The sequence below is a fragment of the Excalfactoria chinensis genome, chromosome 1 (assembly GCF_039878825.1).
Source record: "Excalfactoria chinensis isolate bCotChi1 chromosome 1, bCotChi1.hap2, whole genome shotgun sequence".
Taxonomy (NCBI): domain Eukaryota; kingdom Metazoa; phylum Chordata; class Aves; order Galliformes; family Phasianidae; genus Excalfactoria; species Excalfactoria chinensis.
The window spans coordinates 6,260,668-6,285,581 of record NC_092825.1 but is presented as its reverse complement, the minus strand read 5'-3'; the positions used below and the strand labels follow the sequence as shown (position 1 = coordinate 6,285,581).

At 42.3% G+C, this 24,914-nt stretch overlaps 1 protein-coding gene across 12 annotated transcripts in view; it reads left to right on the top strand.

The window, feature by feature from the left end:
* Positions 1-24,914, top strand: part of FRMD4A (FERM domain containing 4A) — a 341,626-nt gene that overhangs the window by 262,325 nt on the left and 54,387 nt on the right. For all 12 annotated transcript variants that reach the window (XM_072356953.1, XM_072356942.1, XM_072356962.1 and 9 more), the window contains 6 exons: positions 4,769-4,853; positions 7,634-7,690; positions 10,319-10,341; positions 17,659-17,742; positions 24,307-24,372; positions 24,560-24,617. In XM_072356953.1, the coding sequence (XP_072213054.1) occupies positions 4,769-4,853; positions 7,634-7,690; positions 10,319-10,341; positions 17,659-17,742; positions 24,307-24,372; positions 24,560-24,617 (373 nt within the window). The remainder of the gene's footprint in view (positions 1-4,768; positions 4,854-7,633; positions 7,691-10,318; positions 10,342-17,658; positions 17,743-24,306; positions 24,373-24,559; positions 24,618-24,914) is intronic.

Sequence of the window (24,914 nt, the reverse complement as noted above, 5' to 3'; positions counted from 1 at the left end):
TATGTTCTTGTAAGGTCTGGTCTGCACCTGAGAGGCATGAACAGGACTCGCTGTACCGACATCAGTGCCTTTTCACGTGATGTACGATGCTGTAACCATGCATCAGGGATGAATGTGTCTGCACTACTGCCTTGATTCCCTTCCCTCTCTGTGTTGATACGGGAGCACTCAGTTTGCAGAGATTCTCAGTATATATAGCCTAGAACACAGCTGGAGCCTTATGCACTCCAAAGCAGATCCCTCAGTTTTTTGCAAATGGAAGAGGTGAGGCACAGGAATGGTTAAATGCCTCATGAGTTTTCCAGGAGTTCATTCCTCAACTGGATTGATTGGATGTTGTGTTGAGGAACATGGTTTAGTAGGAGCTATTGGTAATAGGTGAACGGTTGGACTGGATGATCTTTTAGGTCTTTTCCAACCTTGGTGATTCTATGATTCTACTCTCTTAAAAATATGGAGAAATGTGGATGGACAGCAGGAAAAGGTGCAGACAGCTGCACAGAAAAGTACAGTGAGTGTGGAAGGGAGAGAAAAGAGAATCATACAATCATTTGGGTCAGAAATGAACACATCAAACCCAACCACTGACCTGGCATTGCCAAGTCTACCACTAAAACATGACTCTAGACACTGCATTATAAGTATAGAATACGCCCAGGTTGAACGACATTCACAGCTTTGTCAGCTGGAATTCTCCATCTTCCTGAAATCACGCTCGCTTTCAGGGTTTATGGATTCCCCGCAATAAGAAATCACCATAGGACTCTTGCTGCAACCCATCCAGTCCCAGGTGCTGAACAAAGAGGACCTGAGCATGGCACCAGCACAGGCAACAGAACATGGGATCAGAATTAAAATTAATGCAGGAGGGAGGTACATTGGGCTTTCTAGCATCTCTGATTTTCACTCTTGGCTGATTGCTTAACAGGTCAACTATTTAGCATGACCATTGTCTGCTTTAAGTGTCAGCACATAAAGTATGCACCCATGACTATTAGAAAACAGGACTGAAACATAAAAGGAGCTTTACTGCCTGAGTTGCTCAGAATACTCATTTAGCATGAGACAGTGGACATAATGGCATCTGCATTTAAGTTCATTATACTGATGCATGTGATTTTTCTTCTCCTGGTTAGCAAATGGCCTCATATTTTTCACATTATCCTCTGAGGTTTTAAATGACATAGTGAGGGATAATGAGCCAGACCCCAGGATGGATGAGACAGAAAGGGGGTCTTCTCCTTTAGCCACTGTTTTGTAATAATGAAATAAGAGACAGCCCATTGACAGAGTCATGGAGCAATGATGACAGCTCTGTCATGCATCCTAACCACAATGGAATCAGCCAGCTGGGAAGGACATGGGAGCATCACCTGCCCATTTCAGTCACTTCTCCTGGGTTTGAGCACATATCCCAGCCAGGGCAGGAGGAAGAACAGGGTTAAGGTGATAACACATCAAAACCAACATCCTTTTGCTCCATTTTGACATTTTCCATGAGATCTGGATTTACCCTTTATTTTCATTTTGTCATAGAAAAATAAAATCTTTTCAACAGAAGAGAGAAGAGATACTTGGGATACTTATTCTGCTTGTTTGTGGGTTTTTGTTGGTTTTTTTTTTTTTCAGTTTGGCATTGTGACACTGTTATTAGTCAAGGTCACTGAGTCATTCTGACCATGGTAAAATATTGTTAACTTTTGGCTGGTTCTGCTTGGAAAGAGACACATTGGCTTGTGATCTTTCATGCTGTAACTCTACATTTGCAGAGTCAGAGCCTGGTCAGTCCCATGTGACAGATGCCCATGTTCTTGTTGAGGGGATGTGTCTAGAGCAGCGATGCACCCTTCCCAACAGTGCTGAATTTGTTCTTGTGCAGATACACTGCTGGGTTTGCATGCGAGGCACAATGAGTGGGGATTCTTAGCTCCTGAAGAGCCAGTAAACCCAATGGGCAGTCAAAGCTTGGGCATTTCTCTCTGTTGCAATCCAAAGGTGGGCAAGTGTGCAACACAAGGAAGAACCTGCAGCAATGCCAACTTCCTGTCACCCAAGGATCAGGAGTTTCCACTGTTGCTTCTCACAAGTGCCACTGCATAAATGTCTGTTCTTGGCTGATTGAGACAGGAATTGCCATTCATCACAGCATAAGGGAGCTTAAGCTGTCTCAGAGCAAGTTGTAAGTTAACCAACACTTAATATATAATTAATATAGTACAAGGCATGTCCTTGCAGCTGAAAGACTTAAATGTCTCAGATGCAATAGCTTCCAAAATCTTGTAAGATTCCTTCTGCAGTGCTCATTACCTTCCTGCCATTGAGAGGGAGCAGTCAAGACAGGCACTTTGTGTTCATTACCCAGCACAATATTCACTGGTTCATTTAATTAATGCTTAGAAAATATATTTGATGAATTGTAAGTGACTGGGACCACAGAGGGGAGATTATGGGTAACACAGAAATAGATTAACATTGGCTGAGCTTCCTTCTTTACCTTTGAAACCTTTTCAAAAGTGATTTCTCTGGTTTTTATATTCACATGATCTTGTGGGGCTTTCTCCCTTCACACACACACCTAATTTCTCATCACAACTGTTGCTGGCTATCAGAGAACTTCTCTTAGGAGCTGTCTGAGGCAGTGCTGTTTCTCGGTTGCATTGCAGGAGATGTTAGTAGCAGAGCTAAGGTGTCCGACACATTGCACTGCCTGCATCTCTGTCCAACCCATCAGTTCCTGGATATTTCAGCTTCACAACACGTGGAGGAATGCTGCTCTCTGGGGAGTCCTCAACAGAAAGCTGACAGTTACCTCTTAAAACTGATGATCTTGAAATATGCAATAAGAATGGGTTTATAATCTTAACGGGCAAAACAGACACAGGGGGTCAGAGGAGGGAGGAGTATCTTCTAAACACGGCCCAACAGCCCCAGGCAGCTACATGATTTGCTGAAGGTCATGAAAAAAACCTGTGTCACAGTCAGGAATTTAACACAGATTTCTTGCTTCATTCATTCCTAGCTTCTTCTTCCTGCCTCCTTAGGCACTAACCTGGGCCATACTGAAGTGCATTTTCCCACACCATGTTTGGAAAGTGTACAAAGAGGAGGAGGTCTGACAGAGAGTTACCATCAGTGCAAAAAAAAAACCATATTTTCCTCTTCTTTCTGTTGCTTCAGTGCCGGCTGTAAATTTAAGAGAGTCTACTCCAGGATTTCCTTAAGTATCACCAATTTCCAGGTGCACATGCATTATATTTGCCAGGGTACATTTGTGAGAGCCAGTAGCTCCCCAGCATTCTCCAGTCCAGAGATCACCTGAGAACTGGGTTTTCTTTGTGAAATACACTGTGCAGTCCCTGAGCTCTTAGAGACTAAAATGATCTGCATGTCTGTGGAAAGCCCTGGGAAAGATCCTTGCAGCCTTAAGAAATACAATATTGCCCCCTAGTGATGATGAGGATGGTCTCATTCCATCTGCTGATGAAACAGAAAATGTTCACTGGGTTTGAAAATGGAATGCATATCCCTGCTTTCCTCTGACCCTCAAATTAAAGATTCCAGAATCATAACTTGGAGAGCACTGGTCGTGCTGATAAGCAGAGGAGCTTCTTCAAGGATCATAAGTAGGTGTAAAATTGCCATTTTTCTCCCTGAATTCAGCAGATGGAAAGCCAGCTGCACTCAAGAAAGCAGATCTAGCAAGAAGGCGGCTTTTTAATGCAGCATCTTTGTTGCATTTCAGAGGCCAAGTGTATTTTTATTTGCCAAGAACAAAAACCCGGTGAAAACTAGAGGGGAAAAAAAGGTGTTTTTTGTTTTTTGGTTTTTTTCATCCTTAATGGTCCTACATTCAGATGTCTTTTTTTTGTTTGTTTGTTTTGTTTATTTTTCATATTCTCATTTGAACTTTTCCGGAGGGTGAAGAGGAAAAGTGATAGCAGAAACACTTACAGCACAGGAGCTCCAAACGTTTCACTCCAATAAGTAGATGGTCAGGAAATAAACTGTTTTGAAGGGTCTTCAGAAGACACCTGGGAGCACTGCAAATCTCTGACCCTTCAGCCCTAAGAAGGTCACATTTAAGGCCCCCTGCTCTGCAAACAGCACAACATGGACAATCCCATTAGTGTTTGTGTGAAGCCCTAGAGTTTCAGCAGCTCACAGCTCCCCTGATAAACACTGGAGACTGGGAGTAAGAGGAATAGATTTCTCTGTAACTGGACCCTGTGCCTCTACCCAGGTTTCTAAGGCATCTCACTGTATTTTTAAGTTCCTAATGCAGACAGCATTTCTCTGGCACCTTCCCTATCCTAATTGCTTCTGACAACGCACGATAGTACTGGAATTTATGTAAGGAACGTTGCTGCCACTGTACCGCAACTTAAAGATCGCCCTGAAACAAAGTGGGCAGATAAATGTATTTCTTACTAAAAATAAAAACTAAACATAAAATTCACCTTGATCGCGCACTGAACAGGCTTTCTCTGCTGCTAATGGAATCCTTGCAGTACACAACATACTTATGTGAGATGCTCAGCTATTAACTTTGATGATACCTGATACTTTTATCTTGTCATTTTTACCTCAAGGGTCACAATACAGTATTAAGGGTTGAGATGGTGGCAAAACTCTCTGAAATTTCACTGCCGAAGGATTAAACTCCATCTGCGTCATAAACAAAGCAACTTCATCCTCCGTATACTCATCACAATTTCACTTTCTACCCTGGTCCTGCCATATATCTCACCTCTTCTGCTTTTCTTTTCAGGTTCTACATTGAAAGTATCTCCTATCTAAAGGACAACGCCACCATAGAGCTGTTTTTCTTGAATGCCAAGTCCTGCATCTACAAGGTAAGGACTCTGGGAGCTCCGGATGGCACTGGGGTGGGCTGAGACGAGTAGATCTGCATCCTGTGACCCGATATGGATTGGCTTGCAGAACTGATTACCTACAGCATGACTAAAGAAGCAAAATGTAATGTGGCCGAGCAGCAGCCGAGGTCAGCAGCCTCAGAGGGCGGCGGAGCGGCGTGCTGAGCCTTTCCCGCCCCAAGAGGGCGGCAGCGGCAGAGCGGGATGAGGACGGGCGCCATCTTCTGGAGTGGGGGGGCTGGGGGACCTGCTCAGACAACGGGTTTATAACAAATCTTAGGCCTCACTTCCTGATCTCCACGTGTCCTAAAATGCAGGACTAACTCTGCATGTCCAAAAAAAAATGCAGGGTTAGGTAGGAGAAACCGGCAAATACCGGGGTTTATTCTTCCAGCGTCCAGAGAAAGGGCAGGGCAGAGCTCTGCTCTCTGACAGAGCTGCAATTAGACGTGCTTAGTCAGCCCTCTCCAGCTCTGAGCTCAGAGCATCGCATTTTGGTTACAGGGGAAAAAGTTCTTTGTTGGGGTGTTGCCAGGAAAAGCTCATACTGTTGTTCTTTCTTTATTTAAATAGTTATTTATTTGGAGAAAGCTTAATAAGAAAAAAAGGGGAAGGGGCGGGGGGAGAGGGAAGGGAAAAAGTGCCTACAGATCTAGGTTGATCTATTTTAGTCTGACCTCTCCTAAAACTATTACTTTGCACATTCAAGCTGACTGTCAGCTCCATCCATAAATAAACCCTGCTGGATTCCCAGTTTCCCCCAATTTCCATCTGATTCCAGCCACAGTAAGCCATGCCATGCTATTAAAAAGGATGCTGAATTTGAAAGCTGGGTACAAGGTCTCTGATCAGACACAAAGTGAGCACCCAGCCAGGATGTTTGGATGGAAGGATCTCTAGGTGTAGAGAGGAGCATTCAGTGCCTGTCATCAGCACTACTCTTACGAGCCCTGAAATTGACCCAAACACTCAAACTTTTGCACAGCACCATCCCAGCCAGCGTTGCCCAAAAAAAGGCAAACAACATTTGTACTCTTGGCATTGGGTACTGTCCATCAGTCTGTTTCATTAGTAACATACTCTGGTACAGGTTTTGGCCTGTGCCAACTAGCCCTGTCCCAGGCATTGCTGAAGGCATGTCGGAAGATGAGCACCTGTTTCTGAGAGGCAGTATAGTTGTGGTAACTGTTTGGGGCTGGGGGAGGGAGAAAGAGTGTTTAGTCATGACTTTTTCTGTGCTGCATACCCTTAGGGTCTGAGAATGGTTTCTGGCCCATTTTACCCACTAGTGTAGACTTGTCAGGACATCAGCATGTGTGCAATGCCCACAGAGAGAATGGCATTCAGGCTCTCTGCATCACCCCTTGCTAGGGGACACTCCTGACTGCTCTCCAGCCTACAGCTGTATGGATATCTCACACCAGCCTCTTCCCTTGGCACAAGTATGTGTTAGTGCAGGTGCCAGCATGAGTCACAGTTTAGCTGAACTGAGGGAGGTGTGTTTATTGCCCTTAGCAGAGCTGGTCTTTGCTCCCCAGGGTGTTGTTATGAAGGAGGTGAGGGAAATGCTTATTTAAAAAAGCTGGCACTGGTGAACATCAAGGACACCTGGATCTTAATCTCTGTTTTGTTCCCTTTGTTTTTGATTTTGCCAGAGACGAGCCAAAGCAATTGTGGCTTGTAAATGAGGTGTGGCCCTGACTTGGCTGGAGCACAGATCACAGCAGCAATCTATATTTAGATAACTCATTTCTTGTCAGATTAAATAAAATATTATAAACAGCAGTTTAAATAAATACAACAGAAGAGCCACAGGAGTAAGCTAAGCACGTATGTGTTTGTGGCCACATGGGAGGCCTAGTTGCATAACTGAGATCTAAGCTGTATCTCAGCAAAAGCCCATTGTTCCCAAAAGCCAGAACTGGTTGGGACTCAAGCACGCTTGGCCATAAGGCTCCTGCCTTCCTTTCCAGGCACTTCTGATGCTGTGTCTGCATCCCACACATTCATTGTGGAACAGTGCACACACCCCATAGCCCTGTGACCACTGTCTCAGATGCAGCACCTAAGCAAAATACTCACAGTTTCACCTCATGAATTACTTTCGTCAGGATCCAGATTCTACAGAGCAGTGAAAATCTAACGAAAGATTTGCTTTCACAGTTGATTCTCAAAGCACCCCCAGCCCCCATGCTCAGGGACACGAAGGGGCTGAAACCAGAGCTCCCATCCTGTTAGAGGCAATATGGCTCATTTTCCTGTGAGTTTACCCTGGACAAGGGCCAGAGGGGTTCTGCAAGGGCTTTGATATCACTTCAGTGAAGACAAATTCTCTCATTTCCATGCATCTGTAAGCCAAGGACAAAACTGTGTTCTCCTAAAGCATGGGTGGAATTGAGGGGAGAAAATCCTTTATTTCCCAGACTATCTTTTACTTAATCATGCTTGAACATCAAAATAACCCTGATCCTCCCCCTTCCACCTGCCTTCTCCTCCTTCCTCCCAAGGAACTCTTTATGCCACATTGAGTTATGCTTCATTTGCTAGGCCATCATGCTGAATATTTGGCTTTCTCCACATCAGAGTGAGCAGGTTCAGACTCACTTTGGTCTCCAGGAGCACAGGGACTGCTTTGAAGCCTGGCCAGGGCAGAAAACTGGCACCACGTGCTTCACTCTGCAGTAGACAGAAGGAGATGCATTTTCTTTTTGCAGGATCTCAGAGTCACTGAATTCTTTTTGTTTTCCTCACCCTTCTAGGAACTCATTGAGGTTGACAGTGAAGTGGTGTTTGAGCTGGCTGCATACATCTTGCAGGTAAGCATCAGCCTCTTCTTGCTTCGTGTATCAAGTCTTTTGACTGGCTGAATCAAAAAGGGCCATATAGAAGTGCAGGAATTCCCTAAATTACAAGAGCCTGAGAGTCCCTGTGGACCAAAGGGAAGAGTCCTCATTTGTGCCTGAGATTTGGATACATGTAAACCTTCATCTTCTTTTCAGGTTTGCACTGAAAATGATCTCTCGCTTTTCAGCAGATAAGTTGTATTTACACACCTTTCATCACTTATACCAAAGCAAAATAAGCACAGAAGGACCTTACACCAGAGCTCTCTGCATATGAAGCAGATGCCACTGCACAACATTTTGCTTACATAAATGTATGTCATATCAGCTCTAATACAGATAGATATCCAAGGCCTTGAAGTATGATGTCAAGCCAGAAAGAATTCTGAGCTATAAATGAGATTTCCTGAATGAAATATGTACCCAGAGTGTTCCTCTCCAATGACTTCAGTTGCATTTGTTTTACCAGTGTTGCTTGCCCTTCTGATGATCTCCATAACATTCTGTATATGCAACTGTCTGTATTTTCCAGTGTGGGCAGAAGAGCTTAAAGCCTTTCCAAAGCCAGTTCTTCAGAAACAAAAATTGTCTTGTCATTTCTCTCATCAGCAAGAAGAAAAGGGTCAGAGTTTGAACTACCAGCAGGGTTTGGTAAATCTCTTGTTCCCAAAGAGGAACCTTTTCAGGGCAACAGAGGTGGTTGGTATGAAAGATGGCTTTTTATAAGCATGACTATGGGAGCAGATCAGAGAGAGCTGTCAAATGATTCTTGTTCCCTTTTCTTACAGTGTAGATTCTGTTTTATTTTCCCATCAGGCATGAAGCTGTGAGGATCCTTGTGAGCAGACAAGGCATCTCATCAGAATGCACAAATAAATAACAACACATTGCACTTTTATAGCACTTTTCATGTTAAGGAAGCAATTAATGTGTAGGGATTTGAATCTTCATTAAGAACATTTTGTGTAACAAAAATGGAGAGAGAGAGTCGGGATGAGGGACTCAATTAAAAGCACATTAAAGAAATTGCTTATTGGTTGTTGGGGGAATACACATCAAACAAGAGGGTTATTGTGTGAAGTAGCAATAGGGTTATGAATCTATTGTCTGCTCACCCTAATGAATAACTTGAACACTTAGTAACTGTACACCCAGATCCAGATCTGCCACTGTAACTCTGACTGCTGTGATTGTTTCTCATCACAAACACAGGATATTGCGTGTATTCCTGTAGTAGTTTGATGTGTAACTTCATGAAAACAGTCAAAACAAGCCACACCTCTGCTGTCTGTAACCAGAAATTGCTCCAGTCCATGTTTGTGTCAGGATCTGTGCAAAACAAGAGGGATCACACAGCATTGTTTTATTCCTCACTGCAGCATAGAGGTCAAAGAAGTATGAAGTATGGAGAACCTACCCTACAAAACTGTTTTCTGACTTCAGTACACTCATTCTTGCTCAGGTCGGGGTTTACCCTTTGGGTTTTGCTTTGTGTTGCACTATAATCATAATATGTTGAAGGATTCCTTTCCCTGAACCACCAGAGAGCTTGTCTGCCCTTCACTTTGCTCAAGGGGAGATGGGAAGATACTAAAGGACTGTCAGAACACAAGTGATATAGTCTGCAGCCTTATTTCAAATCGCTATGTTAGCAGAACAAATTAAAGTACTACCAAAGCTCTGTACTTTACCACAGCCTCAGAAGTGAAACACCACTGAACATGGGCTGACAAGTTTTGAGTGTGGATGGGTGAGTGGAGAGACAAGGACATGAATACAAACTCTGGAAACTCCCTCATTGCAGAAATTACACTACTGGCCAGTTACAAATCACATTATTGCACCGTGTTTTGTGTGTAGCTGTCAGCAAATAAGGTGCTTAGCATGCATAGAATGAAATGTGTATTGCCTATGGATAATGCAAAATGCAAACTGCATCTATTGAAGAGGGAACTCAATACACTTTGAGGGTATGACAGATATCCAGTAAGAATCAGATACTGATCTAAGTATTGCACTAGAATATTACCCAATCCTTTAACATCAGTCCGTGACATTAATAAATGGAAATATCTGGATATTTAAGTAAGGGAGCTAAATACTCCCAGAAACACCCAGCAAGGTGATAGGGAATTCTGAGTGTTACATCCCCTTGGAAGCTGCAGGTGAGATAGTTTTGTAAAAATCTATTTTATGGGGAAAAGCAAAACTATTGTAAACAGAGTACCGAGGTTCTCAGAGGCTGCAAAGTCACTGAGACTTCAGAGGTTTTCTATTAACATAGCATCCATGTTGACCAAAATAATTACTTACTTAGTACCATTATTTCCTGTAGCTTCTTGGGAATCCACTAGCAGAATGATGAATCACTTGGCCACTGTTATTAGGCAATCCTTTTGTTTGTTAATCTGCCCAGCTCGCTGCACTTGGTGTGGCTCTTGGCTTTAGAGGCTGGTTCAAGAAATTACATGAGGAATCAGTTACAACAGGAAATTGCTGCTAAATGAATTTTGCAAATGGAAAATCGTTAATAGCAGTTTTATGGATTTTTTTGTGTGTGCATTTTTTAATGATTATTTATGTTTATCCCTTGTTTTGCAGGAGGCAAAGGGAGATTTTTCAAGGTAGGTAACATTGGAAGTTTTTGTCATTGTGTGTTTTGAGAGTGAATCAAGTGAAATCACGGTGTGAGTGATGCGACTCAGCTATAGCTGTGTAGCAACAGGAATGGATTGCAAGGATAGACTCCATGTTTTTTTACAAAACACAGCCTTTGACCAGACTGTGCCCTCGCAAACCACATTGTTTGTTATGTTGTTGTTGACAAATCCCTTTATATGCCCATGAAGTTCAGGAAATAGACTAGTCTTTGGAAGGAAGCTACTCAGGAAATGACCCTACAATCACTTTTATATCACAGGCCTAGCCTGAGGCAACATTAAATTCCATCACTGATCAATATTTCAGCTCGAATTTGGACTGAGTTCTCAAAATCAGAAATTAAATGACTGGTTTTGTTGAACTCCTGCTATCCCTTGAGCCAAGTCTTTACAAGTGCTGTAAGAAATTCAAAGTGGTGACTCTGTCTATCCGTAGCAACCAGAGGTCAGGTGGCTGTTTGATGCCTCATGGGAGAAACGTGAAAGATCTTCATCTAAAGCCTAAGAGAACCGTCTGCTAAATAATTCATACACTCCGTGGTGTTTTTTTTTGCTGACCTGAACCTGAGTTCATCTGGGGAACCACAATATCCACAGTTAATTTCAGAGAAGAAAACAAGGTGTGAATGAGCAGTGAGGTTGAATTGCTGGAGAAGCCTGAAGAGGTATCTTTTTTGATAGCATTATGCACACTAGTGGTACTCTGCACGCACATAGAAGATGGTGAAAAAGATGGCGACCGGATACACGTCAGGTTCCATCTTGTGGTAAACTGAGACTTCTGGCCCAGTCAATTTCAGATAATGTAGCAAAAGGGCAGTGCAAATAATTGCCTGCTCATCAAAGAATCTGAGATTGACATAACATAACCCTTTCTAAAAGGAAGTTCAAGTTCTGCCTTATCTTTTCTCAAAACACGGAAGCAAAAACCCGATTTTGCTTCATCTTTCAGTCTCCATCCTTGCCATCCTTTGTAAAAGGCATAGTTGAGATTATCAGTGTGTTTTTCTAGGCCTTGAGGGTACGGAAGATGTCACAAAACATGGTTTCTCCATGCTGGTGTAACAATCATCACTATCACTATTAAAACAGTTAGCTTTTATTCCTTTTCACTTCAAACCTCTTAGAGGTTTTAAGTGGAAGAGGGAATCCTTATGGTCAAGTCGAGCAGAGTAGTGATGTCATAATAACAGCTTGCTGACAGTCCTGGGGATCTTAACTTCTAAATGGACTTTGGAGACAAAGCAGTCTGCTATAGTAATGGAATTTAAAGGCTGTTCTTGAAGGAATGTTGAAAAATCCTGCCCTGACACTTTATATTCTAGGAGAGTCTTCTCTTCAGGGATATTTGTCCAGTGTCTCCCTCATAATGTGCACTGACAGGGGTTTATGTGCTGGGTGAGATCCAGGTGCTACTGTAGTCAGCATGAGGTCATTGTGGTCAAGACCTTGCCCACTGAGAGTTGTGGTTATTTGTATCAGTGGTGCAAGATCTGAGAGGTAAATAAAGCCAGGAGCCAGCAGAAGGAACTGCACATGAAGATATACATAATGACTGAACGGCTGAAGTTAGCTTTAGTGTCTGAAGTCTGTTGTTGAAAGGTTGCTTGCAATACAACAGGCTGTTCTTTCAAACAGAGAAGCTCTGCAATTGAGAATATCTTGAGATTTAAATATCGTATTTTGTTCGTGGCAGCATATGTTGCATGAAAGCTGGACTCTTGAACTCTTGCTTTGTTTTCAAAGAATGCAGACTGAAGATTTCCACACTTGTGTTGTCTACTGCCACCATCAGATTTACAGCCTGTGTGACTGCAAGTTTCTCTTTGGCCTTAAACCATAAGAGCACATAAGCACCGGATCATTCGTAATGATGGGAGAATAGTTTTTCCCAAGGGAGCCTTCCTATGAGCTGTTGCTCATCACCCTGGGCACTGGGATAGCCAAGGCCAAGTTGTCACAGTTTGAACTGTGGGCTGGAAGCAGTCCATAGTGACCTGAGTCACCAAATCCCACTGCACCCAGGTGGTGGATCACAATGGGCTAGTTGAAGGTTCCAGAATGAAGTTGCAAGATCCATTTGGCCTCTAACTCCTTCAGCTAAGGTTTTGGGGTTTTTTTCCCTCCTATTTCTAATAATGTACTTCATTTCAAAGATAAATCTGTCAGAAACCCAGAGCTCCTGAACCTTTCAGGTGAATCCAGAAAAGCATTTCTCAGTGTTTGCTCTAAGTTGCCTACTCAAACTGAAACTCAATTTTGGGCAATCAGGTATCCCTGTTCAGTGCATTCTCGGTTAAACAGGACGCTTCAGATTCAATCTGTTCTTTTTGTTACCAAAAAAACTGGCACAGAATCACCTGTTCTGTAAAGCTACTAAATTAGTAGACCGCAAACAGATGTAAAGGTTATTAACTCAAGCTAAAATTGTTTCTAGATGAGAACAAAGTCACATTTGGTTGGCAGAGAATAGGCAGTTTCAAGTTTCATTTCTTTAGCTGGATGTAAATCCTACAGGTGTGACTCTCTTTAGGCTCTCAGAGATGTAGGAATTGTGGTGCTCTGGTGTATTTGGGTGTGGGGCATAGTGCACTGTTGTTGAGATTTTGCCCTCTAATTAATCCTACCATATTTTAAATCCTATCTGATGAAGACCAAAATAATTGGGTTGCTCACACCAATGTTGGTTTTAAAAATTCTGAATCCAGCTTATCAACCTTAAATATTGTGTTCAGTTTTGGGCCCCTCACTACAAGAAAGACATCGAGGCCCTGGAATCTATTCAGGGAAGGGCAACAGAACTGGTGAGGGGTCTGGAGCACAAGTCTTATGAGGAGCAGCTCAGGGAGCTGGGATTGTTTAGTCCAGAGGAGACTCAGGGGAGACCTCATTGCACTCTACAACTTCCTGGAGGGAGACTGTGATGAGGAGGGGTTTGGCCTCTTCTCCCAGGCAACAAACAGGACCCGAGGAAATGGCCACAATTTGTACCAGAGGAGGTACAGATCAGACATAAGGAAAAACCTTTTCTCTCAGAGAGTGGTCAGGCACTGGAATGGCTGCCCAGGGAGGTGGTGGAGTTGCTGTCCCTGGCAGTGTTCAAGAGGTATCTGGATCAGGAGCTACGAGAGATGGTTTAGTGGCTTGTGGTAGCAATGGTAATGAGAGGATGGTTGGACTAGATGATCTTGTAGGTCCTTTCCAACCTTGTGATTCTATGATTCTATGAGCCCCGAACAGTCCCTATGTCAAGGCAAGTAGAAATAATATGTACCAATCATTTGTCCCTTAGATGGAAGGGAAAAATACTAAATTAAAGAAAATCCTTCAGACCCTCCTTCAGGCAGACCCTCCTTCAAAATTGCAGTTTAAACAGTATGAGATATTTCAAGTCAGTTCCAAGTACCTCCCATCAAAATATGAAATAACAAGGGAGGAAAGCAAACAGGCAGTTTGCTGTTAAGTAGAATTTCATAATAATGTCAACATCTGGATGGATGGTAACCTAACATAGTTTCAGGCTTATTTTTCTTTCCATGTAACCAATTGGCATTTAAGCAGCTGAAATTTATTAAGTGGTTACAAAACCCATTCTGCACTCTCCCATCTTGCAACCACACGGAGGAGACCCTGCATGCTGTATCTCAGACGGCACTGTTTAATCTGAGAATTTCAGACTCTGCATTTCTTATCTTTTTCACTCAGCTGAATTAATTGCTGTGCTGAGAAGAGTTGAGAGCTTTCACCTGAAGTTTTGTTACTGTCCGTTGTTATTACACATGCTGGAGGATGGATGGATTTCTTGAGACGTAACTGCATATGTGATATTGCTCAAAATTATTGCAGCCAGTTTGCCAAAAAAAAAAAAAAATTAAAAAAAAAATCACCTGTTTTTCACAGAATGCTTATGAATTGGCTCGGTAAGCCTTTATATTCATGTATAGAAAAAATTAGGGGTGCAGACAGCAGTTTTTGGGGCCAAGGAACTCAGGTGTTCCTGTTTTGAAGGTCCATTCCCCAGCCAGTCAACTCTATTTCTGGATACCTAACTAGCAGCCAGGATCCTGTGGAGATGGCTTTTCCAGTTCATTTTTCATCTTGTCATTCAGTCTCCTAAATAATATAATTTCCACCATAGGGCAGGATGAATGTGGTCTGGAGGACATGGAGGAAGTTTCTTTGGAGCCTTTTACTGCATATATTAATACATGTGAATTAAAAGCACCCTTCCATATATACCAATCCTGGAGGTACACGAGAAGCTTTAGACTGTAAGATAAATGCAGCACCAGTGACCGGATTAAACACTTCCTAAATACAGTAATAAAATAAACACACTGAGATATTTTTATTAGAAAGATTTGGAAACACAGTAAGTAAGAAACCACTTGTGATCCTGCTGGAAGCATTTCAGAGATTAAGGAGTTTGGTGCTTTAATGGAGGCAAGAGGAAAGTGACCTCATGGCCACCAGTTCAAATGCAATGTGAGTCATCCTTTTTTTCTGTCTGCTTGATTTGACATCCTTTTGGGAGTCTAAATTCAATTGCCTTGAGAGTCTTGCCAGAAGGCTCAGCTGAATATATGGACTAGGAAATTAAATATCTTTTTGTTCTGAAGTTATTACCTGAAGTACATTTGTCTCTTTGAAGTCGTGCAGCACTGCCTTTATGATATTTTCTAGGTACTGAGCAGAAATACTGATGCCATCCAACAACATTACAAGAAACGTATTTTCATCTGATTTTTAAAAGACTTTGTTTCTAATCATAGTGCAGGCTTTGTTCCTCACTGGCAGGAAAGAGGGAGCTGATTGGTATTAGAACTCTCTTTCATGGGAGTTGTTACTGGCTTCGGGTTTTTCCCAGACTCTCAATGATAGTTAGTCACTGCTAATCTCATCCTACTTGACAGTTGTCTGAGCTCAGAAAGCCCCTGTTTGGAAATCACTCTCTATCTTCCCAGAAGAGTTTTGGAAGTTTCTCAACTTCCTTCTGTAAGCAGCCAGCCTCAGAAAATCTTCACTTGAGGGCAGGAACTGCTGCCTGTGCTCCAGTCGTTCTGGTATTTTTTTTATCATTCTTCTTTTTTTTTTCTTTCTGGTGGTGTTTTTTTGTATTGGTTTTTTTTTTCCCCAATTTCTTTCATAATGTCAAAGAACTCATTAAGAGCTGAGTATACACATGCTGTGGAGGAGATATCTCTGAGCAGATCCCATAAACTCTATGAACAGCAGCAGCTTGTTTTCTGAGCTGTCAAACACAGCACAGTGGCCAGATCAGCAGATAACGTAGGGCAGAGCAGCTTCTTGTTCAGACTTGTGCAGATATTTACCTGCACATGGTAAATGAAAGAAACATCTGAATAGTTTTCAATCATTTGCACTTGCAAAGAAAGATCTGATGTTCAGATGACTGTGAAATTTAGGCAAGAGTGGGTCTTCAAACAGTTTGCCAAGCCATTTGACTTGGCATGTGAGATGTTACTGAGTTGTTTACTATGTGCTTGGTAGATTATACCTTAGTCATTTCTTGCAGGTGCTGTTCTACACATATTCCTTCTGCAAAATTTGAGCCTAATTGACATTTGGGCATCTCTGGCATAGATTTATATTGACTAGAAGTCATGGTCCTGTTTTACTCCTACAATGATTGTCAGGGAACTGCCATAATAATAAATACCTGTAGATGCACCAAAATGTCTGCTCCAGGGTTTATGTTAATAGTTTATCCTGCGGCTCAGTCCTTCGATTAACCTGCAAACTCCAATTAAGACATACCCACTTAGGTTCCAGGCAGAGCCTTCTGCTGGGATGCACAAATGGACAAATGCTGTGGGAAAACGTTTACAACTGAAGCAGTACAACATCTCTGTGAGCCGCCCTATAGAATGTCATAGAGGCCAGAACAAAGCTCAGGGTGACATCCTATGGATCTTTGGGCCTCTGATGATCAGATGGTCCTGTCAGGAGGGCCAATCTGCAGCGAGGGATACCAAGACCACATGTCTGCCTGCTTAATAGCACTACTGCTCTACAGGGGAATCCAGTGGGCTGAGAAATCTAGAGCTCTGGAATAGGTGTCTGACTGCAGCTCCAGGATAGAATCATAGAATCACAAGGTTGGAAAGGACCTACAAGATCATCTAGTCCAATTATCCTTCCACTACCATTGCTACCACAGGCCACTAAACCATATCTCGTAGCTCCTTATCCAGGCATCTCTTGAACAATGTCAGGGAAGGCGACTCCACCACCTCCCTGGGCAGGCAATTCCAACACTTTTTTGCAGGATAAAGAGCCAGGTGCAAGAAGGCAGGAAAAAAAAATTGCTATTAAGAAGAAAGCCAATAAATATTAATATTTTGGCACTTCTGTGTCCTGTTTGACCCTCTTAGCAGTGTATTTCTAAGATACTAAAAGCAGCAGCAATACTGCTTTCCTTCCCAGGCCTTTGGGAGATTTCTTTTTATGTGCTCACAATTCCTTGTGCATTTGGAAGCTGAAAGGAAGGCATTTGGGGCTGCTAGGAGGAAATCCCTAGGTTTAATTTCATTTGTGAGAACCGGTCTGCCATTTCATGAGTGATATGAGTGATTCTATGAGTGTTTCCAGCTTGTTGGTGTGCAGTTTTGTTGCTCCGGTTATAGCTGGAGACTGCAGGGAGGAGAACGCTAGCAAAGTAATTTGGCCTGGTCCTACCGAGGGTTTTGTGTAGCAGGATGTAAATTCAGGCTGGAGTCTTATCTGTGAAGATGTGCAAAGGCCAGTTCCTTGTGCAAGAGCCTAAGAGCAACCTATGATGCTAAGAAAGCAAATAATTACTTTTTGCAGCAGGTTGTGGGCATTATATATATAGATATAGATATAGATATATAGATAGATAATATTTTATATATTATAAATAATATAAATATTATATATATATTTATTTATTTATTTTTTTACTTTTTTTTTCTTTTACTTTTCCCCTTGTTCTCTTTATGAATGTGTTCTTGGGACATTGCACAGTGCAATGTAGCATGGTAACTTCTATGTCCAGAGTCACTGGTAGGAAATGCTTCAGCGTAACCATCTGAGAGAGCTTCGCTCCAATTTTGATAATAGGGGGAAAAGTTAACCATACTGCCATAGTAAATAAAGAAAATGGGAAAGGAAACCCCACGGCCGTTTGTTAAGGAGGAACAGATGTAGAGCTGTAGCAGCCTGCCAGCTAGGTCAGGTCATATCAAATACTGTGGTTGTTTTCTTGTAGCCTGATCCTCCTTTTGAATTCTCTTTCAGCAATGAAGTTGTAAGGAATGAATTAAAGAAGCTGCCAGCCCTTCCAACACCAGCGCTGAAGGAGCATCCTTCCCTTGCTTACTGGTAATGTTTCCTTCTGTTGAGTAGCTTTATAGTGTTTCATCCAGGGTCTGACTGTGGCAGTCAGTGATCTGGGAGTGATACTGGGATACAGGTATTCCTGTCCTCCTAACTCTAGATCTGAAACCAACTGATTGCTTGATGAAACACAAGTAAAGTAAAGCTACCACACTGCAAATCAGTTGCCCCGTGTTCCAAATGACTGCAGTAATGTCTGGCAAGAAAATTCCCTGTAAACCTCCAAGTGTCCAAATGAAATCAAAAGGCCTATCTAATATGCCATTCCCTTTTCCAGCACTTTACATCTGTGGAAAGCAAGAGTTTTTCCAGTGTGAAATGTCAGTGTTTTGCACTGCTTTGCATTGTTTTTGAGTGATTGTGCTTTACCTTGCAAGCCTTCTCTGAATGGCACAGCTAAACTAACAGGGACATACTTCTTTAATGTGAACTAGGTGATGCTTGGTGGTAAAGACTTGCAACTTTAGTTTTTACTGCACTGAAAATGAAAGGCTGGTTAGGAGAAGGATCACAGTTAAACTCTGTATGCCCCACAGATAGCTTCTATACCACCCTGCCCATCCCTCTTATCTGTGCAGATAGGAAAGAATTAAAGGGGAGATGCTCTCACTTGATTTTTCTGTTTGTTTACCTGTCGTGTCTTTAAAGCATTCCCTTACAAACCTCAGGGTGGGTGTGACCTTCTTTATCTGCTACTCCTAATTTCTTTATTATCTTGATAATCTGAGGATGACGGGTGGGAAAAAGTTCAATTTATAATTTATAGTCTCAAGTCTTCATTTTGCCAGGATGTCCATTCAGTTTAAATAGCATGTCTGTAATGCCAGAACTAGTGGTACATTGTGTCAAACTGTAGGTCAACCTCTATTCTGTAAGGTACTCATCACTTTCTAAGTACATCAGAGGAGAGAGTCCTAGGCTGAGATTAGGAACATCACACAAACTAATGCTTCCCTTAATCACAAACACATTAAAAAAACAGACCACTTCCATACACGTGTGACCTGGTCTAGCTGACAGTGTGGTAGCTCAAGTTAAAAGCCACCACAAGAGAAGTGGGAACAACTAGCCATGGACAAGGAAGAAGGCAAATCTGACCCTTCAGTAGCTGGAAGGACTGAGGTCTTTAATTAAGGCACAACATAATCTTTGCTCAGGTTCCTGTGACAGTATCTGTATATAGGAAAGCAAAGACAACCCAGGATGCCTGTCAGACCCTATCTGCCCAGCTGTCTGCCCCGCTATCAACGAGAGTCAGTCAGTAGTAGAGAATATTAACTCTATTTCTACTGGGAAATCCCAATGAAGTCTGGGGCGTCCTTTGTCCTCTCTTGCCTGTGGGCTATGTTGAGTCACCTGGAGCAAGAAGAGCCAAGTGAAAACCTGAGAATGCAAGTATTTATGGTTATACACAAGATACAGCACTTCTTGCAGCTGTGCTTAACTCTGTGGGAGTTCCAGTGTGACTGACAACAGGTCACAGGTTGGGAAGATGGTTGTTTCCAATAGGGTAATAAAACCAGTGGCTACAGTCCTGTGACTCACCTGAAGTTTCACTGCAGTAACCAGGTAGTTAGTTACGTTTAATAGTGGTTTTTTCTAAAACACCTTCTGAAATGCTGAATGATCTCTAAAGTATTCTTCTGAATGAACTCTAAAGTACTTACACAAAATAATAGCAAGTGAATTTCTAGCTCCAGAAAGGAACACTGAAGATATCAGGGGTAGGGCAAACAATTGTTCCAGTTAGTTTTAAACAAACATACAAAACAGTTCTATGCTATATTTGCAGCTGTATCAAAATAGTCCGAAATGGACTAAAGAGTGATAAAATGGAAATTCAAGTAGACACTACGATACCTTCATCAAGTGACTGTCAGGGATCTGCATGAAATAATACAGCATCGCTGACTCACATCATGAAAAAACACCACCTGTTGCTCCTATCTAATGCAGCAAGACCAGTAGGATGGGTCCTGGATTCTTAGATTCAGTGAGGTCTGAGTATAGATGGTTTGTGGCCCCCAGCTCCACCTTCACGGAGTCTCCTGGTTACACACCTTTGCTGCAGGCTTTTCCTGTCCAGCTTCTTCTTGGAGATTTGTCGACCTCACAACAAAGACGAAGGTTGTAATTTGTGTATCATGATGTTGCTGTTTACAGCTCTTTGTAGATTAAGAAGCATTACTTGCATATCTTGTACTCAAGCCTATCCTAGAATGACTGATTGAAGCATGTAGGGTGTTATGGGATTTTTTTTGTTTTAAATGAAAATTGAGTTTCTTGCACTCCCACACAGTCCAGGAACTGAGGCCCTGAATTTTGATTCATCTTGTCTATACAAGGAAACAGCTGATAGTATTTAGTATTTTAAACTCAAAAATAATCACTGGACACTGGACAGAATGTGTTAGTTCACAGTCATTGTCATTGCATTTTGTCTTAATCTAGATCCTCCCAGCAAGCCAGCACGGGACTAGGTTAGTCAAAGAAAGCAAAGAGTCAACGTAATGGCACAAAAGTAGGTGCCTGAAAGGGATTTTTAATGAAATCAGGGAAGTAAAACTTCTCCCAGGTTCCAACAGACTTTGCGTGCAATCTTGTTTTTAGCAACCTAAAGCATCAGCATTGCCAGAAAATCCCACTCTGAAAATATAACTGAAAACCACAAGTCAGTTTCCCTTAATATATAACAGACCACAGGCTCTGATCCTCCTGTTGGTTCTGATGGCCTGAGAGATGCTCTGCTGGCTTCAGTGGGGCAGTATTTGATCATATGGATCGCTGCAAATAGAGATTATGTTAGCAAATTTGAGAATATCATCAAAACTGACAGATGAGGCTGGAAACAGAATACAGAAGGGTGCAGCAATGTGTGGACAGCTATTGAAAACAGCTCAATTTGCTGGGTATAGAGTGGAGAAACAAATACCTCTGAAAAACTGAATCTGGTAGTAAGAAAATCTGGCCATGCATTTATTTGCAAATTGCCTGCCATTCAGTTCTGTAGGCTGCTGTGACAGGAGGGATTTACTGGTAATTCTTCAGATCTTTATGAGTTATTTGCTACAGGACATCATCCAAGTATTAATTTTTACAGCTCTGGGGGGAACATTTTATGATCTGACAAACAGACAGTAGCGCTTCAGCTGCCCCCATGTCTCCATATTAACTCTGAATGAGTTTCTGTGCTGCTGACACAGCAACAAGCCAGAGCTGGGCAAGAGGAGACATCAGCTGGTGGTCCAGGCAGTGTCCTAGCACCCTCCCAGCTGTCAATAAGAGCATGGCAGCTGCTTGGAGTAGAACAGCTGAAATTACAAGGGAGAAGGTCTTTGAGCTCTGCTGATCTTCCTTCTGACCTGTGAATGATTTTGCTTGTCTTCCATGGCACATACTGGGCTTATACCTCCATCCCAGAGTAGGAGGCGGAAAGTGACCTCTGTGCTGGATGATCCTCCTTGCAGGACTGTGTGAAAGAATAAGGAATCCAAAGAACTATTTGAGAAGCCAGTGTCAGGCAACTAAGGTGGGATTCATCTGGTCATCGACATTTCTTCAATGCAGACAACTCCATCTGAACTGGGGGCTCTCAGCTTCCTTTTCTGTCAGTGGAGAGAAGCAACAATAATATCCTCCCAGGGAAGCCACCCAAACAGATTGGATGAACTGCACTGAAATACTTCTTCCCACCTTGTGACTGGCCCAGTATTATAGAAAAGTGAAAGGCACTAAGTCCCACTGTAAAATATTAATGCCTTGATTGATAATTCAAGCTTTGTTTTTTTTATCCAAAAGAAAGTAGAACATATGCAGATCTCAAAATATTATACAACAGAAAGGAACATATTCAGTGTTCTAAGAGGGCAGTAGAAGCATAGAGAGTGTCACCTGTATTTCTTTAGGAAAACTGAGGGCTATGCCACATCATGGTTTGAGAACATAAGTTGAATGCTGTTCAATAAGGCTCCTTGGCGTCCACTTTATCCTTTTAAGGAAATGGGCCATCAGTTGGCTTCCATACCCAAGGGATGTGGTCCAGGAATATATCTGTCATAATAATCATTTGTAAGAAAGCAGTGCACAGCCAGAACCACATTAGGCAACCAGCAGGCAGGTGCATTTATCTATTCCTTGACTGGCACTAATATTAGAGTTCGATCTATACCATAAAATGTGCAGAGTGGAAACCAAAGCTAAGAGCATATTTTACTGAAGAAACTCAACTAGTTTTTGAGAAGTCATTCCTCATTTATTGCTGTGTGAGACAGAGGAATTTCATGCACATACAATCATGGGTTTAAAAGATAATTTCAAAGGGCTGCAAGCTTTCTCTGTCTGTCTTTTTAATTAAGAATGATGATTATTGGAGATCTTCCAATACTGAACACTCTTGTAATTCAGTTATTGCTCCAAAAGTAATCCTGTTTATGACAATCATAGCAGGAGAGCTGAGCTTTGCCTTCATATGCACACCCGTACAACCACAGTACTTGCTGAGATCCATGGGCTGAGTATGGTTCTATAACCATTGAAATTCATTACAACTATTTTCTAAGGATTAAAATGATTCTGAGGGATTTGATGGGAGAGATGACCATTTCTTTACCCATGTAATTTTGTCACTGACTCCATCAGCACCCCGTAATTGCTGTGGTGTGCTGGTGGGACATCTCTTCACCCTGCCCCTGTAAGAACCTTTTTATTTTCATAGGATGAGTTGGTGAGTGAGGAAAGCAGTTACACTCAGACAAATGCCAGGCTTGTGGGAGAACAGCTGGCCCTGCAGATGAACCGACAGACTGTCTCCTTTGAATCACTCTTTGGTGTCTGCGCTGGTGTTTTTGTTCCTCTGCCTTCTTCCTGGCTTTACCAGGGACAGACACGCAGTCCTCAGCTCCCCCATGCTAGGGCCCCACTCCCCATCTGTGCACAGAACATCCTGTTTGTCATGTTACAGTGTGGAATGTCCTCCTTGTGACATCACAGAACAGAGCATCCTGTGTGTCACAGGACGATATGCATGGCCACTGCCTATAACATCACTGAGGGCATTATGAGTGGTGTCAGCAGAGGTGGGCCCTGCATGGATAGGGGAACTTCTTTTTGGCAAAGATGCTGGCCCCAGATAGATGTGCCTGGCACAAGCATGCATATGGGGAAGGCAGCAATGGGAAGATGTAGCTATATTAGGTGGGCTGTGCTCAGTGAAACACCTGATAGCATTAGGCAGACATTTGGTACAACTGGAAGCTTACGCAGTACTAGGTGGGGAAGGAGTTCAGGTTTCCTTCCTCCTAGACCGGTAATGTTTGTAATGTACCTCTAGGAGACTCAACAGACTCCTTATTCTTGGAGTTACAACATAAAGAGCAAGAGATTTGGGTTTCAACATGAAGTCTTGAGTATTCTGCTCTACAAATGTAGCAAAGCTGATCCTGTGGGCATTACGCTGCTGGAAGTTAAAGAACTAAAGTCAGACCAGCATGAAAGCACCAAGTCTGTAGGCTGTGATGTGCTGTAGATTGAGAGGAATGCTGTTGAAATCAGAGTGCACTGTGAACCTCAGAATGGAGATCACTGATTTATGTTTTGCCATACTGTGACCTTGCTAGGACACCTGATTGTATGCATCAGATAGCACTGCAACCCATTTACCAGAGAAATGGGAGATTCTTTAAAACTGAAATTGGAGATATCTGACAGTCTGTTCTTTGGATCACAGTGATGTACTCTCAGATGCTGCGTCTCTGATGTGTAGAGGTAAATGTCTAACATGCATTCAATCGTGCCTAGAACTGTTCTCTGACATTGAGGGCCACTGACCGGAACATTCTCTACCATGAAATTCTCTTACTCTCTAAAGCAGCACTGGGATACAGGCCTTGGCTGGTGCTAACTCCCAGTGCATGACCAAGTGTTGCCTGAGGGAATGCAAGTTAGTATAACCCAGAAATATGCAAAGGCACATCAATACTGTAACAACAAAGGGACTCAACTTTGAGTGTGTGACACTGTTTAACCTGCTGTTAAAGACATTGCTTCTGTGTATACTGGGAATTTAACTTTCTTGCTGAGATAGATGACTCCAAGAATGCTTCTACTAGTGTCTTGTACATAGTTTTGTGCAGCTGCAGTGAGGAGTAATCTGTGACACTTAGGGCTATTAGTGGCCAGAAAGCTTTGCTAACTGAAGTTGCACCACAAGAGCAAAATCAAGCTTCTGCAGCATTAATACACACAGTGTAACACTTTAGACACCATTTGTATGTAAGGAAAATATTGTGAGAGGGAAAAGGCTGTACCTGTTTGTGATTTAAAAGAGGTTATTCCAGAAGACCAACTCTTAGCAACCCAGTTGTATTCTCAGCCTGTGAGCTCCCCTTCTTTTCCTTGAGTGTCATCAAATTCCATCATCTAACATTTGTACTTGGCATCTTTCAATTCTCTTGTTGGTAGCTGTGCTAACAGAGCATTTATTACTCTTTCTGCATGCTTCTTGGTCATGATACTGCCATTAAATAAAACAACTCATTTCTTCCTTTTCAGCGAGGACCGAGTCATTGAACACTACAAGAAACTGAATGGCCAGACAAGAGGTCAAGCAATTGTGAAGTAAGTGAAATAAAAGCAACTTCTGGTGACTTTGTTTAGGAAATATTTATACTGGCCTGTGAATCTAATATGTAGCTATATCTCCCATCTTATCTAATGCTTTAAGTATGTAGTTACTTATTATATATTTAAGCATTTCTTTTTAGATCATCCTCTCAGTTTTATTCTCTTGTGTGTTGTTTTTCAGTTACATGAGTATTGTAGAATCCCTCCCAACATATGGAGTGCATTATTACGCAGTAAAGGTATGTGCTACAAAAAAAGGGTTATTTACTGAATTATACTGATTTTGGAGAGGAAGGGGGAGAGGTGAAAATAACTGTACTGCTTTCGGAGTACAATACACTATTACTGAAGTTTTGTTTCATTTCCTGTGGTAGAATAAAATTATTTCAACAGTGTAGTGAATGTTTGGTAAATACAGCTCCAAAATGGAAAATGCCATTCTTCAAGAAAAACTGACTAAGTCCTTTGGCTGTACTAGGGATGTTCAGGCCACATACAGAGGTAAACTCTGGTGAAGCCAGTGAACCAGCACCAGA